Source organism: Etheostoma spectabile, chromosome 8, assembly GCF_008692095.1.
Source record: "Etheostoma spectabile isolate EspeVRDwgs_2016 chromosome 8, UIUC_Espe_1.0, whole genome shotgun sequence".
NCBI lineage: Eukaryota > Metazoa > Chordata > Actinopteri > Perciformes > Percidae > Etheostoma > Etheostoma spectabile.
The window spans coordinates 8,476,782-8,493,378 of NC_045740.1; the positions used below are offsets into that span (position 1 = coordinate 8,476,782).

The 16,597-nt window shown below is 40.1% G+C and overlaps 1 protein-coding gene across 5 annotated transcripts in view; it reads left to right on the forward strand.

Annotated features, from left to right (window-relative positions):
- The window catches only part of frmd5a (FERM domain containing 5a), a 64,842-nt gene that overhangs the window by 42,403 nt on the left and 5,842 nt on the right, over nt 1-16,597 (forward strand). The window contains exons 2-13 of one of the 5 annotated variants that reach the window (XM_032523418.1): nt 4,127-4,231; nt 5,432-5,474; nt 6,698-6,776; nt 8,839-8,936; nt 9,686-9,809; nt 10,671-10,758; nt 10,954-11,042; nt 11,693-11,756; nt 11,868-11,959; nt 12,898-12,972; nt 14,058-14,126; nt 14,319-14,425. In XM_032523418.1, the coding sequence (XP_032379309.1) occupies nt 4,127-4,231; nt 5,432-5,474; nt 6,698-6,776; nt 8,839-8,936; nt 9,686-9,809; nt 10,671-10,758; nt 10,954-11,042; nt 11,693-11,756; nt 11,868-11,959; nt 12,898-12,972; nt 14,058-14,126; nt 14,319-14,425 (1,033 nt within the window). Of the gene's footprint in view, nt 1-4,126; nt 4,232-5,431; nt 5,475-6,096; nt 6,777-8,838; nt 8,937-9,685; nt 9,810-10,670; nt 10,759-10,953; nt 11,043-11,692; nt 11,757-11,867; nt 11,960-12,897; nt 12,973-14,057; nt 14,127-14,318; nt 14,426-16,597 lie in introns of those variants that run through there. The other 4 variants (XM_032523419.1, XM_032523422.1, XM_032523420.1 and 1 more) reach the window with 4 other exon arrangements.

The following is a 16,597-nucleotide window of genomic DNA, read 5'->3' on the forward strand; positions in this document are numbered from 1 at the left end:
CCATTGGGCTACTGCAATGATGGCAAAGGTCCGACCATATAGCAATCACTTGGTTCCACACCTTAGGGAGAAGAGCTATTATGCTTAATTGCCTTTTATGGAGTATTTGGCCTCACCATTTCTTTTAGATATCAATCTGGACGCAGTAAAATCTATTGTGTGACATCAGATAAAGCTTGTAATTTCTTTCACTCCTGCTGACCGGTGGATTGCTGTGAGGCTGATGTTGTCATTTCCTCTCAGAAATCATACAATGCCCTCCTCAGCTAATGAATGGGATAATTGCTTGCTGACTTGCTACTCAATGGGAGAGGAAGCTTTTAGAGTTTTATAAGAAAAATGCAGAACTATTTCAGTTTATTTATTGTCTTCACCCCATTAGCCTGGCATTATCTTGAGAAGTGTATTTGAGCATTAACCCCATAAATGCAGTTCATTGCAGTCTTCTTTTATCAACTGTATAATTTACAGTTGTGTTTTAAAACCCAGATGTCTTGGCATTGGTTGTTAGAAATACTGCTGGTGGAGGAATCTGAAAATAATTCAACCTGGTCTTGCTTTTAATCATTTACCCTAAATAATAATGGCCATGGAAAATTTGGTGCTTTAACAACGCAGTGTGCCTTGAACTTGTGCATTAGGAGCACCTGTGCCATGTGACCAAAAAGTAGTACATTGTGTTATCGGAACTTAGCTGAATTTACATAAAATGAATATCCCCCTGTTCTCACCAGCTTAAAACTAATGATATAAAGTGGAATGGCATCAATTATTATGTTTGAAATCACTGTTGGACATATTTTAGTTTAATACTATAATAATTACAAGATAATAATGAACAAAACTAAAATAGTTGTAATTGCATAGATGGATGTGCTGTATTTAAACACTGCTGTGACTGCTAACTGTTTGTGTGTGCTTTGATTAAAGCTTTAGTGTGTCACTTTTTTAAATTGAACGTTCAGTACATTCAAGCTACGCGCTATAGCTTTAAATGATAAATATCAGTTATTGACTTGAAAGAATAAGACTTGATTTTTCCGCAAAGAGAGCTTCATTTAACTGTAAGTAGTTGTGGGTTGGCCTTTCTGTGCTCCCAGTCCCAAATGAAGTGACAGGGTCATGACTTGAACTCCATGCAGCTTGGTCAGCTCACTGAATCGCTCTGACACATTAAACAGTGCAACCACTCAGCCTCCTGGGACAAAAGAAAGTAATCTGCTTATGAGACTAAATAAATCACCTCAGGGTTTTAGGTACCTTTTAGGTAAAGTGATACAATCTTTTATTAATGGTCTGTGCTCCTGCGTTGACATGGAGACCATTTTAATGATTAATCTGGAAGGAAAGTGCCCATTGTAAACTGGGGGCTCTTTTGTAAATAAATATCCTCTGCATTGTTTTCAGTTAGAAGCACGTCAGAATGATCTTTTTAATTATTTTGTCTTTGTGAGATGCTCTTTTTGCCTACATTGCCTCAAGATCAGGTACCAAAATCTCTTGAATGATTTTGCTGTTTCAGATTTATTATTTCAATATTTGTCAGTATAACAGGCACATTTGGCGATTTGGTTTATGTCTTAGTCCATAAATCCATCCCTAAAACAAGCTTTTTGTTACATTTGCCTTCTCACAATTTATCCTGTTGGTTTCTCACAGTTTATTTATACAAAAGGGAGGTGACGGGAGGTTATTAATTCAACAAATATTACATGGCAGGATTGGATATTGTAAATAGGGTCTCACCTGGTTGTTTTAAAATTCAGGTCAAACCAATAAACCCTTTTGTAAATCTGTCTAGGCTCTTGTAGGGCTGTAGTGAGATGCCTATCTAAGCGAGGAAAAGGTTCATTAGTGTTAATTGGAAATTTCAGGACATCCTTTCTCTCCTGTTATCACCTCAATCTAGTAATTAGAGAGACCAGCGGGGGAATAATGCAGCTGTGTTCAGAGCGGGGCAAAGACGGAGATAGGGGGCACTGGGGAGCAAGAAAAGGGGGAGAGTTAGGGCGGTTGGTGGGAGTGCTGTTGAATACTAACACACTTGCTCTCTCCGTGCAACAAAAGAGCAGATGTCTTTTCTGCCTCAGTGTGCCCTCTCCATACAGAACCTTTTTTAAAACATGTGGTTGGCTTTGTTGTTTCCTATTTCTCCCTCTAGCAGAGTTACAGCCTGATGATAAACCCACAGGAGGAAGCACTATTTACACTTAAAAAAACAAACATTTATCCTTTATTGTGTCCTTTTTGTCTTTTAAGTGCATATAATCTGAACATCTAATTTAATTTGGATTATGAATGATTGGCAGGTTATTTTACGTGTATACTTGATGAAGAAATCGTCTTTTTCCAGGGAAAATCATGTTTCTCTAATCCCCTACTTTGGTTACTGGGACAGCTTTGCCCTTACACAGGATGTTTTGAGAAATTAGGTTACTGTAGAAAGCCACCTACATCCCAGTTACTATTTTATCTGTCTTTACATGTGTCTGTGATCCTTCAAAACGCTTCTTAATTTTTATCAAGGCCCTGTAAATTAGCAGGCACATCAGACTGGTTAGTAATGTTACAAAGAGGGAATAATCTCGAAGTGACAGTGGAGAGCACCCATGACGCCCCTCGGCCTCGCTACAGAAAGGTCAGTTATGTCCAGTAGCAGAGCTCCTATCAACATTTTGTCACAGAGAGGGAAGGCGGTTGAGCATCAACATACCTTTGTCCAAATGAAGTGCCTTTTACTGTATCTCCAGCCTGAGTGATGACATGGAGGAGAATGCTGCCAGTGACACTTCTACCAGCCTTTGGGCCACGCCTCCTCCTTTACATTGACAAGTGTCAAGTCAAAACGAAAAGCCAAATGTTAAATCTTAAAATGTCAAACGGCAATTTCCAAATGTAAACTTCAGAAGATAAAACTGAAAATTATAAAGTGCAAAGACTTTAATAAAATTATTTATTTTTTTCTATTTAAGATTTTGATTTAAGTATTTCCCTTTAAGCTTTTCTATTTTCCATTTTGAGTTTCATATTTGATGTTTCTCTCAATCAATGGAAAATGTCAAAGATTTCAGTTTAAGCATTCATGTTTCTTTTTTTTTATTATTTCATTATGGCATGATTTTTCCTAGTAGCATAGTAAAATAATAAAAATTTTAATTTGATCTTGCTTCATTTTCTCTTTGGACTTTCAATTTGAATAATGAATAAATGTTTTCTCCATACAATATGAGGGTTTGTCATGTTTCCTTGTCAGTCTGAAACGTTCAGACTAGATTCTAGCTCTTTATTGTGACTGACACGGATATACACAGTGTGGCACCTCCGCAGCTTTCGATTAGTCAATGAGCTTTCATTTATTACTGTACCTGGCTCGCTGCAGTGATGCACCCAGCTGTAATCTTCGCTCTTAATGTACTCATGCTAATAATATCTGCATCCCTCATAGCTGTATACTACTCTTCTGGAGGAAAAGCAATTAATTATTTTGAAGAGCAGCATTTGTTTCTGCCCATGCAATCTTTTGAGAGGAATTTCTAAACAGCGAATGCTACGTTTTTTAACAGTATTATGTGCTACTGTTGGATCTCTACAAGAAAATCTGTTCCAGTCTGAGCCAAATGTTCTGGTTTGAGCCACGGTGTTCAGCAGTGTTATGCAAATACATTGTTGATAACAGGAAGAGGGGTATCAGATATTTACTGGACACAGTGGAGGATGCCCAGGCCTCTCACTGTGCAGAGATATACAGTACACAGGTGTTTCTATGGGAAGCGTCCTCCTGAGGTTCAGAATTCAGAGAATTAGCAAAACCCCAGTGAGATTTTAGCATATTTAATCCATCCTTTCTTTGAGATCTTCTTTTAGCTGTGGATGGGGTTTATTCCAGACACTTCAGATGGCTCTGGCTGTGTATTAATATTGGATGAACCTGAGATATCTCTGGCAGGGTTTTCAAAAATAAATCTGAAGCTTATTCTGCGAGCAGGAAATGATATCTCATGTCTGCACTCAGGACAGTACCTTTTCTTTTGTTGAATCTTTTCCATGCCACATGTTCAAATATGTTTGCGATTTGTAGTTGTGGGCATGCTTGCTGAATTTGATATTTTCTTCTCTTCTATTACAGCGGGATGCAAAGGGACAGTATCTGTTTGACCTCATCTGCCACCATCTCAACTTGCTGGAGAAAGACTATTTTGGCATCAGATATGTGGATCCAGACAAGCAGCGGGTATGTGTTTGTGTTTATGTGTGTGTATGTGTGTGTGTGTGTGTGTGTGTGTGTGTGTGTGTGTGTGTGTGTGTGTGTGTGTGTGTGTGTGTGTGTGTGTGTGTGTGTGTGTGTGTGAGTGAGTGTGAGAGAGCATGACAGGGGTTCTTTGTGTGCAGGTTTGTTTCATTTATTCAATAAGGTATAAATGTTGAACTATTCTATTAATTGTCTGCAATGGTCTCCAAAAATAGACCCATGTTGATAATTTAAAAAAAAGAAGCTTTTTCCTCCTGTTGTTAGACCAGGTAGGCAAACTTTAAATGGAAATTGTGAGTTTGAAATCCACCTTGTTACATCCACTGTGTCCAATGTTTTGGATGTATTGGATAGTGGTTGAATGTGAACTTGGAAGGACTTCCTCCCGGCGTAACTGTGTTGCTTTGTGTCCATATAAAAGTCACTTTTATGGCTATACTTAAAAATGGATCAGGTTTGATTTAGTTGGAAGAATGAGACTGTGGGCCAGAGTGAATAGTTGTGTTCTTCAGTTTCTCTTATTCACACCACCTTTCAGACTCACGGGTGTTCCATCAGGCTCTTCTGCTGTGAGGCATGTAATTTACTGCACTGCTTGATTCATGAAGTATTCACGTTCATGTTCACAGATCATCTTGTAGTCCTGCAGACAAGAGCCAAGTCCTGCTGATGCTGCATTTCCTATGCTGTCACTCAGGACTATTTTGGTGGTTGTTGCTGTGGGTGGGTTGGGTTGGTGAGAAGACAACCTGGGAGAAAGACGGAGAGAGTATATGCTCCCAAAGAGAATGAAGAATCTGAATTTGGCTAAACTGTATAGACACACAGAGCTTGTGTAACTGTCACTACCAGCAGGAGCTCATTGTTAAGTCCAAACCTGTTGTCTCATCAACCTTCCTGCTCTAACAGTGTCTCAAGAGATCACCAGGGTCATGTTTTCAAAAGAAAACCTTGCAAATTCTTAATGTTCAATTCAGTTTTGGCGTATTGCTCAAACAGTGCCGATGTACTACCATATGTGGCACTAACAGGTTTCCCTAGAGAACAGTAGTAACAGCTGAACATCATGGCAACTAGTATTGTAAGTGTCAGCTAAATAATTTGTTGTGAAGATTTCTCAGATAGGATTTTTTGTGACATTTGATTAATTAGATTTACCTATTGTCTGTCTTTCTAATTCAGCACTGGTTGGAGTTCTCAAAATCAATTGCAAAGCAAATGAAATGTAAGTACTTTGTGTATTTGTTTATAGTCTTGAACGCTGGGCGATTAAATCCCTCATCCTCAACACAGGGTCTGCACTGATGTAGAATGACTTACTGATATTTAATCCATATAATTTACTGTGGAGTTGTAGCAACAGTTTACGGCGCAAACATTGACAATGGATTAATCATTTAAGTCATTTATCCAATGAAAACACCAAACATATGCTGGTTATGGAATGTTACTAATTCTATACAATTTTGAGGTACTTGTACTTTACTTGAGTTTTTCCATTTGTACCATTTTTTGCTTTTGATACTTACATTTGACAGGGAAAAATATAACTTTTACTTCACACAGTTTGCAGAACAACACACAAAATCACAGAGGATCTTGTTAAATATGATACATTGTTAGAGATAACATTAGTGTATATAAAGAAGTTAAGACTAGTTCCGCCTTGACCAACTGCAGCGCTTGATGCTGCTTGTAGACATTTACAGGGGCATTTGTTGTATATAATAAGTAGTAAGTGCTTTTACTTTGATACTTTAACTACATTTAGCTGTTAATACTTTTATACTTATGAGTATTTTAATACATTTACTATTACAACTTGCTTTCTTTTTTCATTATTGAAGTCAATTCTTTTGGGTTTTCTAACTGTTGACCAGAAGAAGAAAAAAACTTCACTTTGGGCTTCTGCACCTTGTGTTGGGCGAGTATCATTATTTGTGACATTTTATAGAGTAAATAATTGATCCAGAGGACATTTTGATTTATCTATATTGAAAAATCTGTAGTGTATTTATGTTTAGGATTTATTTATGACAGGGGTGATGCACATTGATTAACAGACTGATTCCAGACTGATTTCCATGTCTTGTCATTGGTCCTAAAAATATATCAAAACATCATATTTTATAAAATGAATGTACACAACATAATAAATATGCACAAGATAGTACAGTAAACTACCACCAATAAATAACGCCACCGTATAACGGATGGTAGCCACAAGCCATTATAAATGAAGCAAAAAACAAAAGCATGCAAGGAAGGGTAATAGCAGGGCCCTGATCAAGACCAACTAACTGACCTAGTAGGATTTTTGAAACTCTACTTTAAATCTGTCTGTTTGTCTCAAAACTGTCCTGCTGTCTCCCACAATCGATTGTTTGATATATGACAATGAAAGGATTCCTGTGTGTTTCTTACATGTTTTGTGTGTGTTTCCTCCAGCTCAGCCTCCATTCACCATGTGTCTGAGAGTCAAGTTCTACCCTCCTGAACCCGCCTCTCTAAAGGAGGAAATCACTCGGTATGATCTCCTGTTGTTGCCTTTACTTCAGATGAATTGATAAGGGCTCTTATACAGCTTAAGCTTACCTTTGTTTCAGTTTAAAAGTAAGGAAGAGAGACTGTGAACAGCAGCAGTGCTTTGCCTTTGTTTTTCTTTCAGATTTTCCTGTTGTACAGATTGTGCTCTAAAAGTTTCAGACAGAGCAAACATCTCTTTCTAAAACATTATTCATGGGCCTTCATAATTTAAAAGCCTGAGTACTTTAGTGTCTAAAACATTATGATAAATATTACGCAGAACACAGTTTGCAAAAGGAGCTGTAAAGCTGAGAGGAATGTAAAAGGGTTCACTCCGGTAGAACATTAAAGGAAACATGCCAGACTGAGTGTATAAATGCAAACATTTCTTTCCATGGTGATTCTTCCTAAATGGGTTTTTTACTAATTAGCAGAAACCTGAAATTAAATTAAAACGTGGAGAGCACAGAGTTTACACCGAGTTTACACTGCTTCCAGATAATGCTGAGAGTAGCCAGCTTGTTTATGTGTGTGCATGTGCAGTACTGATACATTCATCACTGACTAGAGGGAGAGGAGGCCACTCACTCTCTCTGAGGTTTAATGAGATGAAATGTGCACCACATGTAGAGTGTAATGAACAGGGCGGATAGAGGAGATATGGGTCAAAGAATGCTGCATGTTAATGCCACATTTAAATTCTAAACACACCACAAAATAGACAACCTTTCCATAAAATATGATGATGGCTTTGGTGCTATAGGTATTGACTTGTCCTAGTAGGAAAAGCACAGGTGTTACCAATAACGCTAACAATGGCTCCATTCTAGTCAAGCATCCCAGAAAGCCACGACAGAACTGAAACTGAAGGAGCTACATCGATTTTAGCCATCATTAATTGCATTCTACACACCTGCGCTTTTCCTACTGTGCCATGTCAAAATATTCTCTGTGAAAAATGCCTATTCAGTATAGTTAACATGCCTTCCCAGTGTGATCCTCAAGAAATGGGCTGACAAAACTGCTGACGTGTTTTGGCTTTAGGCCCTCATCATCTGGATGACATGTGATGAGAAGATCCATATGGCAAAACACAAACAAGGAAAACAGGGGAAAAAAGAAAGAAGGGGAAACTTATTGGGATATTTTTGTTAAAATTTACAACAATGCACAGTAGTCATCATTGACATTTTAAGAACATTAATGTTGATGTACCAGGGTAAGCTCAACAGCTAAATTATCCCTGTAGTCCAAACAAATTAAATAAAGATTAATAGGAAAAATTGAAATAAAGAAGAACAAAAGAGAAACATAAAATAAAAAAGGAGCACCATGTAAGTGCTGTACATAAAAGGTGAAATAACTTGGCAGAAGTGCTTTGTCTGTGAGTGTATGTTTGCTTTGTACAGATGTTTTGTAATACAGTCAAAACATCAGACGCCATCAGCTGCTGGCTGTAAACTTATTACCCATTAGTTGTACTCGTCACACCTTCACCTGGATCTGCTTCTGAGTGAACAATGTGGGAAATGTAAGCAGCTTTTTAATGCATCTTTCCACACAGAACGTGTTTGTGTAAATGGCCTAGATAGAGGGAAGCAGGTCTGCGAGGCTCATTGTGAAAAACAATGAGATGATTGTCGGATTTCCTGTTTTTAATATCCCACCTCTAAAAGTGATAATAACGACACTGATAACGATACAGTAATAGTAGTCATTGTCACCGTCATGGTATTTTGCCTCAGATGTTGTCCCTGGGGAAATTCCATGCTTCAGGAGCTGATGGGTTGGGTGAGTCTGAAACTAGGCTGGATGCGTTAACAGAAGCACAGCATCAGTAGCAGCTTTTGCCTCAGGGCCCTCCTCTACCCTCTATCCTCTTTCCCCAAAACAAAACCCTAATTTCAGCTAAATCAAAAAGAAATATTCAAACCAGCCATAGGAAACGTGAACTCAACATCTCTTGAGGTTTATCAGGTTTGTTGTTTTGATGCTCATCGGTATTCTCATAATAAACAGGCCTGTCAAACAGTCTGATGTGATTTTTGTCCTTTCCTTTGTAGATATCTTGTCTTCCTGCAAATCAAGAGAGACCTCTACCATGGTCGGCTCCTGTGTAAAACCTCGGATGCGGCCATGCTCGCTGCTCACATCCTCCAAGGTAATGGAAGGTGACAGATGGAAATGACTTGCACCACTTTCTGCTTTGACCTCTGTCTTACCTTGCCCTGAAGCTCACCAGTTTGATAAGTACTTAGTAGTTAGGTGATAGACTGAGAATGGACAGTGTTATGGTCCTCAAAGAATCGACACGATTGTTTATGCTTTAAGACATGTATTTCACACTCATTGAATGTGATTTTGTGCAGGCCTACTGATATTGACTCTATAACTCGTACAAAATGTAAGGTAATTCTGTACTCTGAATGATAATTTGTTCAGTGACTTGCACATTCTTTCATAGACAACCCTCCACTCTCAATTATAAAGTCTTTGAAGTGGTTATCTGGCATCTTATCATCCTTTTCAAACACACACACACCACACACACACACACACACACACACACACACACAACACACACACACACAGACATAAACAAACACAACACATAGAGGTATGCTGGCACAGCTAACATCACAGCACAGTGTTTGAGGAGAGGCTGGTCCTCTGGAGGAGGGGCTGCTGATGAATTAAAGATGGGCTGCCTGGTCAGCTCCTCCTTGCAGAGAGAAATCAGCATCAGGGTCATCTGAGGGAGTGCAGTGTGGCATGAAGGAACACAAATAATCCTGGGCATGTTCATCCTTATGAAGCAGCGCTGTGCTGAAAGCTGCAGACATTGTTTAAACTTTATTTCCCCTTTGTGAATCTGTTTAACATTTTACTTTTTTCTGATCCTCCATCCAGCTGAGATTGGTAATTACGACCCTGGGAAGCATCCTGAAGGTTACAGCTCTAAATTTCAGTTTTTCCCTAAACATTCGGAGAAGCTGGAGCGCCGGATTTCAGACATACACAAGACAGAGCTGATGTAAGAGCCAAAATATAAAACTGCACTTTTTAGATCAACATCTCTCTTGTTTTCACATACCTACAAATCCTGCTCTTAAACAGGTTGAACAAAGACCAGACCTCCTTTGGCTATTATGTGATTAAGTGCATTTTAAGCGGATAGCGGAGAAAAGCACTCTCTTCTCCACTGTCCAATCAAATACCTTCCCTTCACTATAGTTATTAGTGTGATTAGTGATGAGTCCTAGCCCAAGCTTCAAGTGGGAGAGCAGCAGAGTGCAATACTAAAAGTTAGCAGACGGAGCAAGTTCGTACACACACACATAGACGCGCGCATCCGCGCGCGCACACACACTACTCTCACAGAGAGCAGGTGAGCTCAGTCCAAATCCCCCATCTGATTGCACAAAAATATGTTTTTTTTTTTAATCATTTCTAATATGAATGAGCTGCTGTGTTAAGGACATACTGTTAGACACAACACAGGTAGAAAGACATCCCAAAGTAGTTTGGATACTGTAGGAGCAGGATGACCAACAGCATGAGACTCTGCTGCCCACTAGTGGTTTCTTCTTTCTGCACCACTACGTAAAGTCAGTGGTTCACTATGCAAACGAATACTCACATTTGACAGCCTGACTGTAACAGTTGAAGCACAGATTAACAACAACTGCTTTTTAAGTATATCATGACATATTTTCTTTGCCTCAACTGACATTATGTTAATGTTTGATCTCCATAACCTCTGTCTGCCTCTTTCAGTCTTTCAAAATGAGTGTATCACATCAGAAGTGTTTGGCCTTTTAAGACTTTTATGTTGCATTTTTTATGTTTATGCTCGACTGACACAGATGTTTGGTGTGTTGTTGCTTTCCCTCAGTGGACAGACACCAGAGACATCAGAGCGAAATTTCCTGCAGAAAGCCCAGATGCTGGAGACATATGGTGTTGATCCACATCCATGCAAGGTTTTTCAGCACTGCTGTGCTATTTTTTAGTTAGTTAGATAGTAAAAATTTCACAAAACAATTCTATCCAACTTAAACATTGAAACTCATGGGACATACAGCACCCTCTAGAATATATATAGTATGTCTGATTTATATTTGATCTGTTTTAAATGTATGGCGATCAAGTTATATTTTGAAATTGTTCTTTTTCAGGATGTGTCCGGGAACCCAGCTTTCCTCGCCTTCACACCATTTGGTTTTGTGGTGCTTCAGGGAAACAGGAGAGTTCATTTTCTTAAATGGTGAGCCAAATATGCAACATTGTCTTATGTGAGCCAAAGAAAGAGCACTCATTGAGTACTTGCAGAATGTAAATAGACAAACACGGTGCTGCAGGCCTTCATTTTACTTAATCGGACATACATGCTCCAAATGCAGGACGTTCTACATGAAACAGGATGTGCACTACTGATTGTACAGTAATACTCAACAAAGCACATCCACCTGCCTCTACCTGGGACAAGAGCTGGCGGCTAGCATGTGCACAGATAGCTAATTATGCCAAGTTAGGCCTATTGATTTGAATTCAGGAAGATGCTGTGCTTATAAATGGAACATGTCTACAATATTATTTAACATTTGTGTTTTTGTCTGTATGCTTTTTACTGAAAAGGTTCCTGTTACAATAATAAAGACTGACTTATTATGTTTGCAGTATTTATACTGGCTTTGTTTGTTTACTTGCCTTCAGAAGCGCTCAGGTTATCCTCATTCTCCACCCATTCCCAGTCTGCAGGGAATATTATCAGTTATTTGTTTTGTCAGCCAAATACAGAGCTCCATTGCTGTTTATGTGATCTCAAAGTGGTTTGTCATGAATATTTAAAGAGGCTGTGGCTTCTTGTTTCTGCTTGCTCAATGTGTGACTGTGTCTGCCCTCTCTCCTGGACAGGAACGAAGTGACCAAACTGAAGTTCGAAGGCAAGACCTTCCACGTACATGCAAATCAGAGGGAGGTGAGAGCATGAATTGTTGGATGTTTGGGTAAAATTTCAGCGTGGTGGAGTGTGGTTTTCTGTCTCAGTTTGTTATATTTTCCTGCACGATCTCTCATTTTTAACGTGCAGGATAAAAAGATCATCTTGACATACTTTGCGCCCACACCGGAGGCATGCAAGCACCTTTGGAAGTGTGGAGTGGAGAACCAAGCTTTCTATAAGTGAGTCCACAAATTTCTTCTTTCATTTAATTTTAATGTTAACTTCTTATTTCCCCGTGCTGTCATGATTTAGTTATCTGCTCTGCATCCTTGAGGGTTGTCGTCACGGTACCGGTGTCCTTAAAAGCCCCTTCCCCCCCTTGGTTGTTTGTCAGCAGAAAAATGAGGTGTGAGCTGACTATGACCTAAAGTGAATGAGCACGAGCACGATACAGCAAACACTCCAGCACTCTCTCTGACATATGGTTCCCCTGTCTAATCCATGAATAATAGTGTGGCCCCCTCTGTTCTCTCCAGCTCAGGAAAGGTGATTAAAACATTTAAAAAAATAGTCAAGCTGATGGCTTGGATGATAAAGGGTGTAGTGGTTAGCAGATAGAAAAGAGAGGTGGGCACGGTAAGGGCAGAGCTTAGCACGTGCATTGGAGCTAATGTGTTGTGACCTTTTGATGACTCTTGCAAGTGGCAAACTGATGATATTTTATCAGCCTCCCTCACTTTACATTACATTAGTACATTAGAACCGTACTGTAATAAGGCGTCTGTGAAACTAAGTGGCAAAAGGACATGTGATAGAAGAGAAGCACACATATCCCTTGAAAGCAAAATGAAACATTAAACATTAATGTCACTTACTATGACAATATCAACATATTGAATACTGTATGGAGTCATGTCTGCGTTGCAGTGCCTATACTGCAAAGAGAGGACATGCATAATTTAATAGCAGGGAATTTGATCCAAGTTTCTACTTTTTTCTGGGATTGAGAAAGCAACAATTAATATTCATGCTTCAACAGTGTAATCATAGGAAGAGCATATTATTTCAAGAATTAAATAAAGAATTGTTCACACTTTTAAGTTGTAGTTTGCCTTCCTGTTTTCATCGTTTGGGTGCAGTAGGCTTACTTTTCTCTCTTGTTCTCTTGTTCCATTAGGCTTGAGAAGTCAAGTCAGGTTCGAACGGTGTCCAGCAGCAACTTATTCTTCAAGGGCAGCCGTTTCCGTTACAGGTAGAGTACACGTCAAGACCCTATGACTGATGACAGGGAGGGGAGGACACTGCAGAAAACCCCCAGCTGGAAGTGAAGAGAAGTGTTCCCAGAAGATGCGGCCTCCTGGCCTTCTGTGCTATAACGTCAGCGTACTTTGCCCGGAGGATAGGACTGACACCTCACAAGAGGACACATAGAGGAAGATTAAATGCACCGATCACATGAGGCATTATCACCGTATATGAGCTGTAAACCTGTAGTATGGCCAAGATATTGTCCTTTATTATAGGATCAGTTCTCCCAAATTATATAAAAGAAACATTTCTCACTTATTTTTTGTTTAATGTAGCTTGGTATGACAGTTTTTGTTTTATTTGCTCAGATTTTGAAATAACAATCTCTAAGATTTTTGCCTCGAGGGGTGAATACAATTTTCTTTGTTTTACTTTCCTTTTTGACATCAACATGCATTTTCAAAAACAATGTTCCAGTTACTTGGAATAATCCACTAGTATAACTACTTCATACTAAAGATATAAGCAAATTGGATATCTTATAAACCTCAGCTGTTAAAACCACAACTACTAGAGGTAAATAATTTTTTTTATAATTTGGATGAAATGGCCACTTGAGAGGGAAATAGTTATATTTAACTGTTTAAAGGTTAATATTAAAGGGATGGAAATTAAGTGTGCAATAGAAATATCTGATAATATTCATAAATAGAGACTGTACATGAAGTGAGATCACAAGCCCAGTCAGTTAAAGGTTGAGTTTACTGTTGAAGGGAAAATCATGATCATTTTTATTTATATCTTTTCTTGCAAGTCTGTGTGTGCATTTGTGTGACTGGTAGTAATTTAGTTACATAAGCTGAATTCACCGGGTTAATTCACTCATGATGCTCATGCACTGTAGTGGTGGCTGTCCTGGCATTGGGTGACACCAGTGTGTGTGTGTGTGTGTGGTGTGTGTGTGTGTGTGTGTGTGGTGTGTGTGTGTGTGTGTGTGTGTGGTGTGTGTGTGTGTGTGTGTGTGTGTGTGTGTGTGGTGTGTGTGTGTCTGTAACTCATCCTGAGCATCGTCTCTGTGCTTTATAACAGTGGTCGAGTGGCAAAAGAGGTGATGGAGCAGAGTGCCAAAATCAAACGCGAACCTCCAGAAATACACAGGTAGAGTTGTAAACTCAGGAGAGGTCAGAATTTCATCAATCAGATTTTTGTTTCATTTTCTTAGGTACCAAGCTACTGTAGATGACTTGTAGATCAGCAGCAGCTAATCGCTAAAGTATAAGTTACCTCCGCCCGTAGCTGTTTATCTGTGCGGTGACGTTTGTGCATTTGTGTCTGTGTTTATCTCTGCAGAGCTGGCCTCGTGCCCAGCAGAAGTTGTCCATCCATCACCCACGGGCCTCGCCTAACCAGTGTGCCACGCACACGTCGGAGAGCTGTGCACATATCTATCATGGAGGGTAAGAAATGAGCTTCACCTAAATTCTTTATCAGGCCTAAGCAAGCAACAAATTATCTGCCTGTCATAGAAGTGCTGGGGCCAAATGTGTGTTTTCACAAGACATTATGTGTTCTGTACAGGCCTCACAGAGAGTATGGTATTGTTTACAAAATCCTCCTCATCCACTGAAACACGTAATTTGTTTTGGTACCATCCAGGAAGCAGTTATGATCCATCTCTTCAGATATAATAATTGATAATGCGTAACCTACTGGCTGGTACAAAATCTTAAATGGATCTTTGAGCCATTAGTCCTATTTGTGCAAACTCCTCCCCTTCTTGAGAAAACACACTTCTGCATACACACACACACACACACACACACACACACACACACACACACACACACACACACACACACACACACACACACAAGCTGTAACTTGAGGCATTTGGCCCAGTTCATGCTTACAGTGCTGGTGGGACATGCTGCAGGTGTGTGCGTCAGTCAGCTTGCTCTACTTCAATGCAGGGTTTCAGCTGTGTGTGTGTGTTTGAGCGAGTGTGTATTTGGTGTGCCAACACTGTGGCAGCTAAAGTCACTTATTTAGCCCACCTGCAGGCTCTTGGCACACAACAGATGGCCTCACTTCCCCTGTTACTGAGATGGGCGCAGCGGGTGTACTGTCTTGCATGGCTTTGGGTAAAGCCAGCAGTGATACCCTTTGACCCTACCTTTCAAGTACATACTGTACTGTATCATATAGGTGTACTGTGCATACTGATGGTCTTTGCTGTGAGTTCAAGAGAGCCATAAGAGCTTCCCACCCCCAGTGTGTGCTGACTGGGTGTCTTACAGTGGTATTAATACTCCAGCTGAAAATAACCTGGGTCTTCTACTCCATGTATGTCACTGGACTGGGTGGGGCCAAACCAGGCCAGGCCAATACCGACCATTGTAGCACAGCTGCAGAAAGACGCTGTTTTACCTCACACACTCCTCTCTGCAAACTGCAACTAAGGCAGAACCCTTTGGCCTTAACACACAAAACACACACACAGCAAGACTGTGGCCTGGACTCCGGGACAGGGACCAAAAAGACAGGATAAACACGTGCAGGAGGCAACCATGGTGAAGTGTCTGATCCGTATCACCACCCGGGTGAATGTCCACCTGCGTATGATTAACCACTGCTACCGGGATGTGAAGGTTCGCGTGCTGAGCTTGGGACCTCGTATGCTGGGCAAGGCCTTGGGCGTCCTGCCCCTTTATCCTGCCCTGACGGGGCAGCAGGAGTCTGCCAGCGTTACCCCTCTACCTAGCACTCCACTGCCCTGTGTTCAGCCCAGCAACCCTCCAGGTAGACTTGCAGAGCCAGCCAGGGATGTGCTTTACATGGATGTGCCAACTGCTTTCTCTATTTTAAATCAGTCTCTGCTTCAGCAATGTTGGCAGGGAGGGAGTGACACCATTCTTTAGGTTGTCTGTCCCTACTGGAGGTCTTAGTTGCATTTATTTAATTTTCCTTTTTGGTGCTTTTGTGAAGGTCATTTTGTTGATTTAGATTAGATGACTCTTTATGTAGCAGCCCTATTTAGTTCCAACCAATTTACAGTATTTCAAGAGGTGTGGTGTGTTTTTACTTAGTGTATTTGTTTCTTTTTAAGATGGCGTTTCAAATTATAAGCTCTGAACATGGGAAATACAAATGAAAACAATGCTTTTTCTGTTCGCTGCCTCACCTTGTAAGCACAACGTAGTATAAACTGAGGCTGATCAACACTGAGTAAAGATGGCTGCTGACAGTCGCTCAGCCTTCATGCTTTTTATTTATTTCACTTGACAGGAGTTTCATGTCAGCAGAGGCTTAGACACTGCACACAGATGGTCCTACTTTTCCTGCAGTTTAAAAGAAATGATGATGATCATGATGTGCTTCCTCATCAAAAGCTGAATTTTAATCCCTTTCCTTTACAGTGAAGGTATAATGTTGCTTTGGCATTCTGAAGAATGTGACATGGTCAGCAAAGGGCTCAACCGCAGCTCATCGTCGCTGACATGTACATAGCCTACAACTGAGGCTCTTAAATACAGTACTGTTACTTCTGCTGCAGTAGGAACAGTTGTACAGTAGCAGTAAAGTATATGTCATGCCTTGAAGCTAATGCAATAATTGTTGAATAGTTTAAG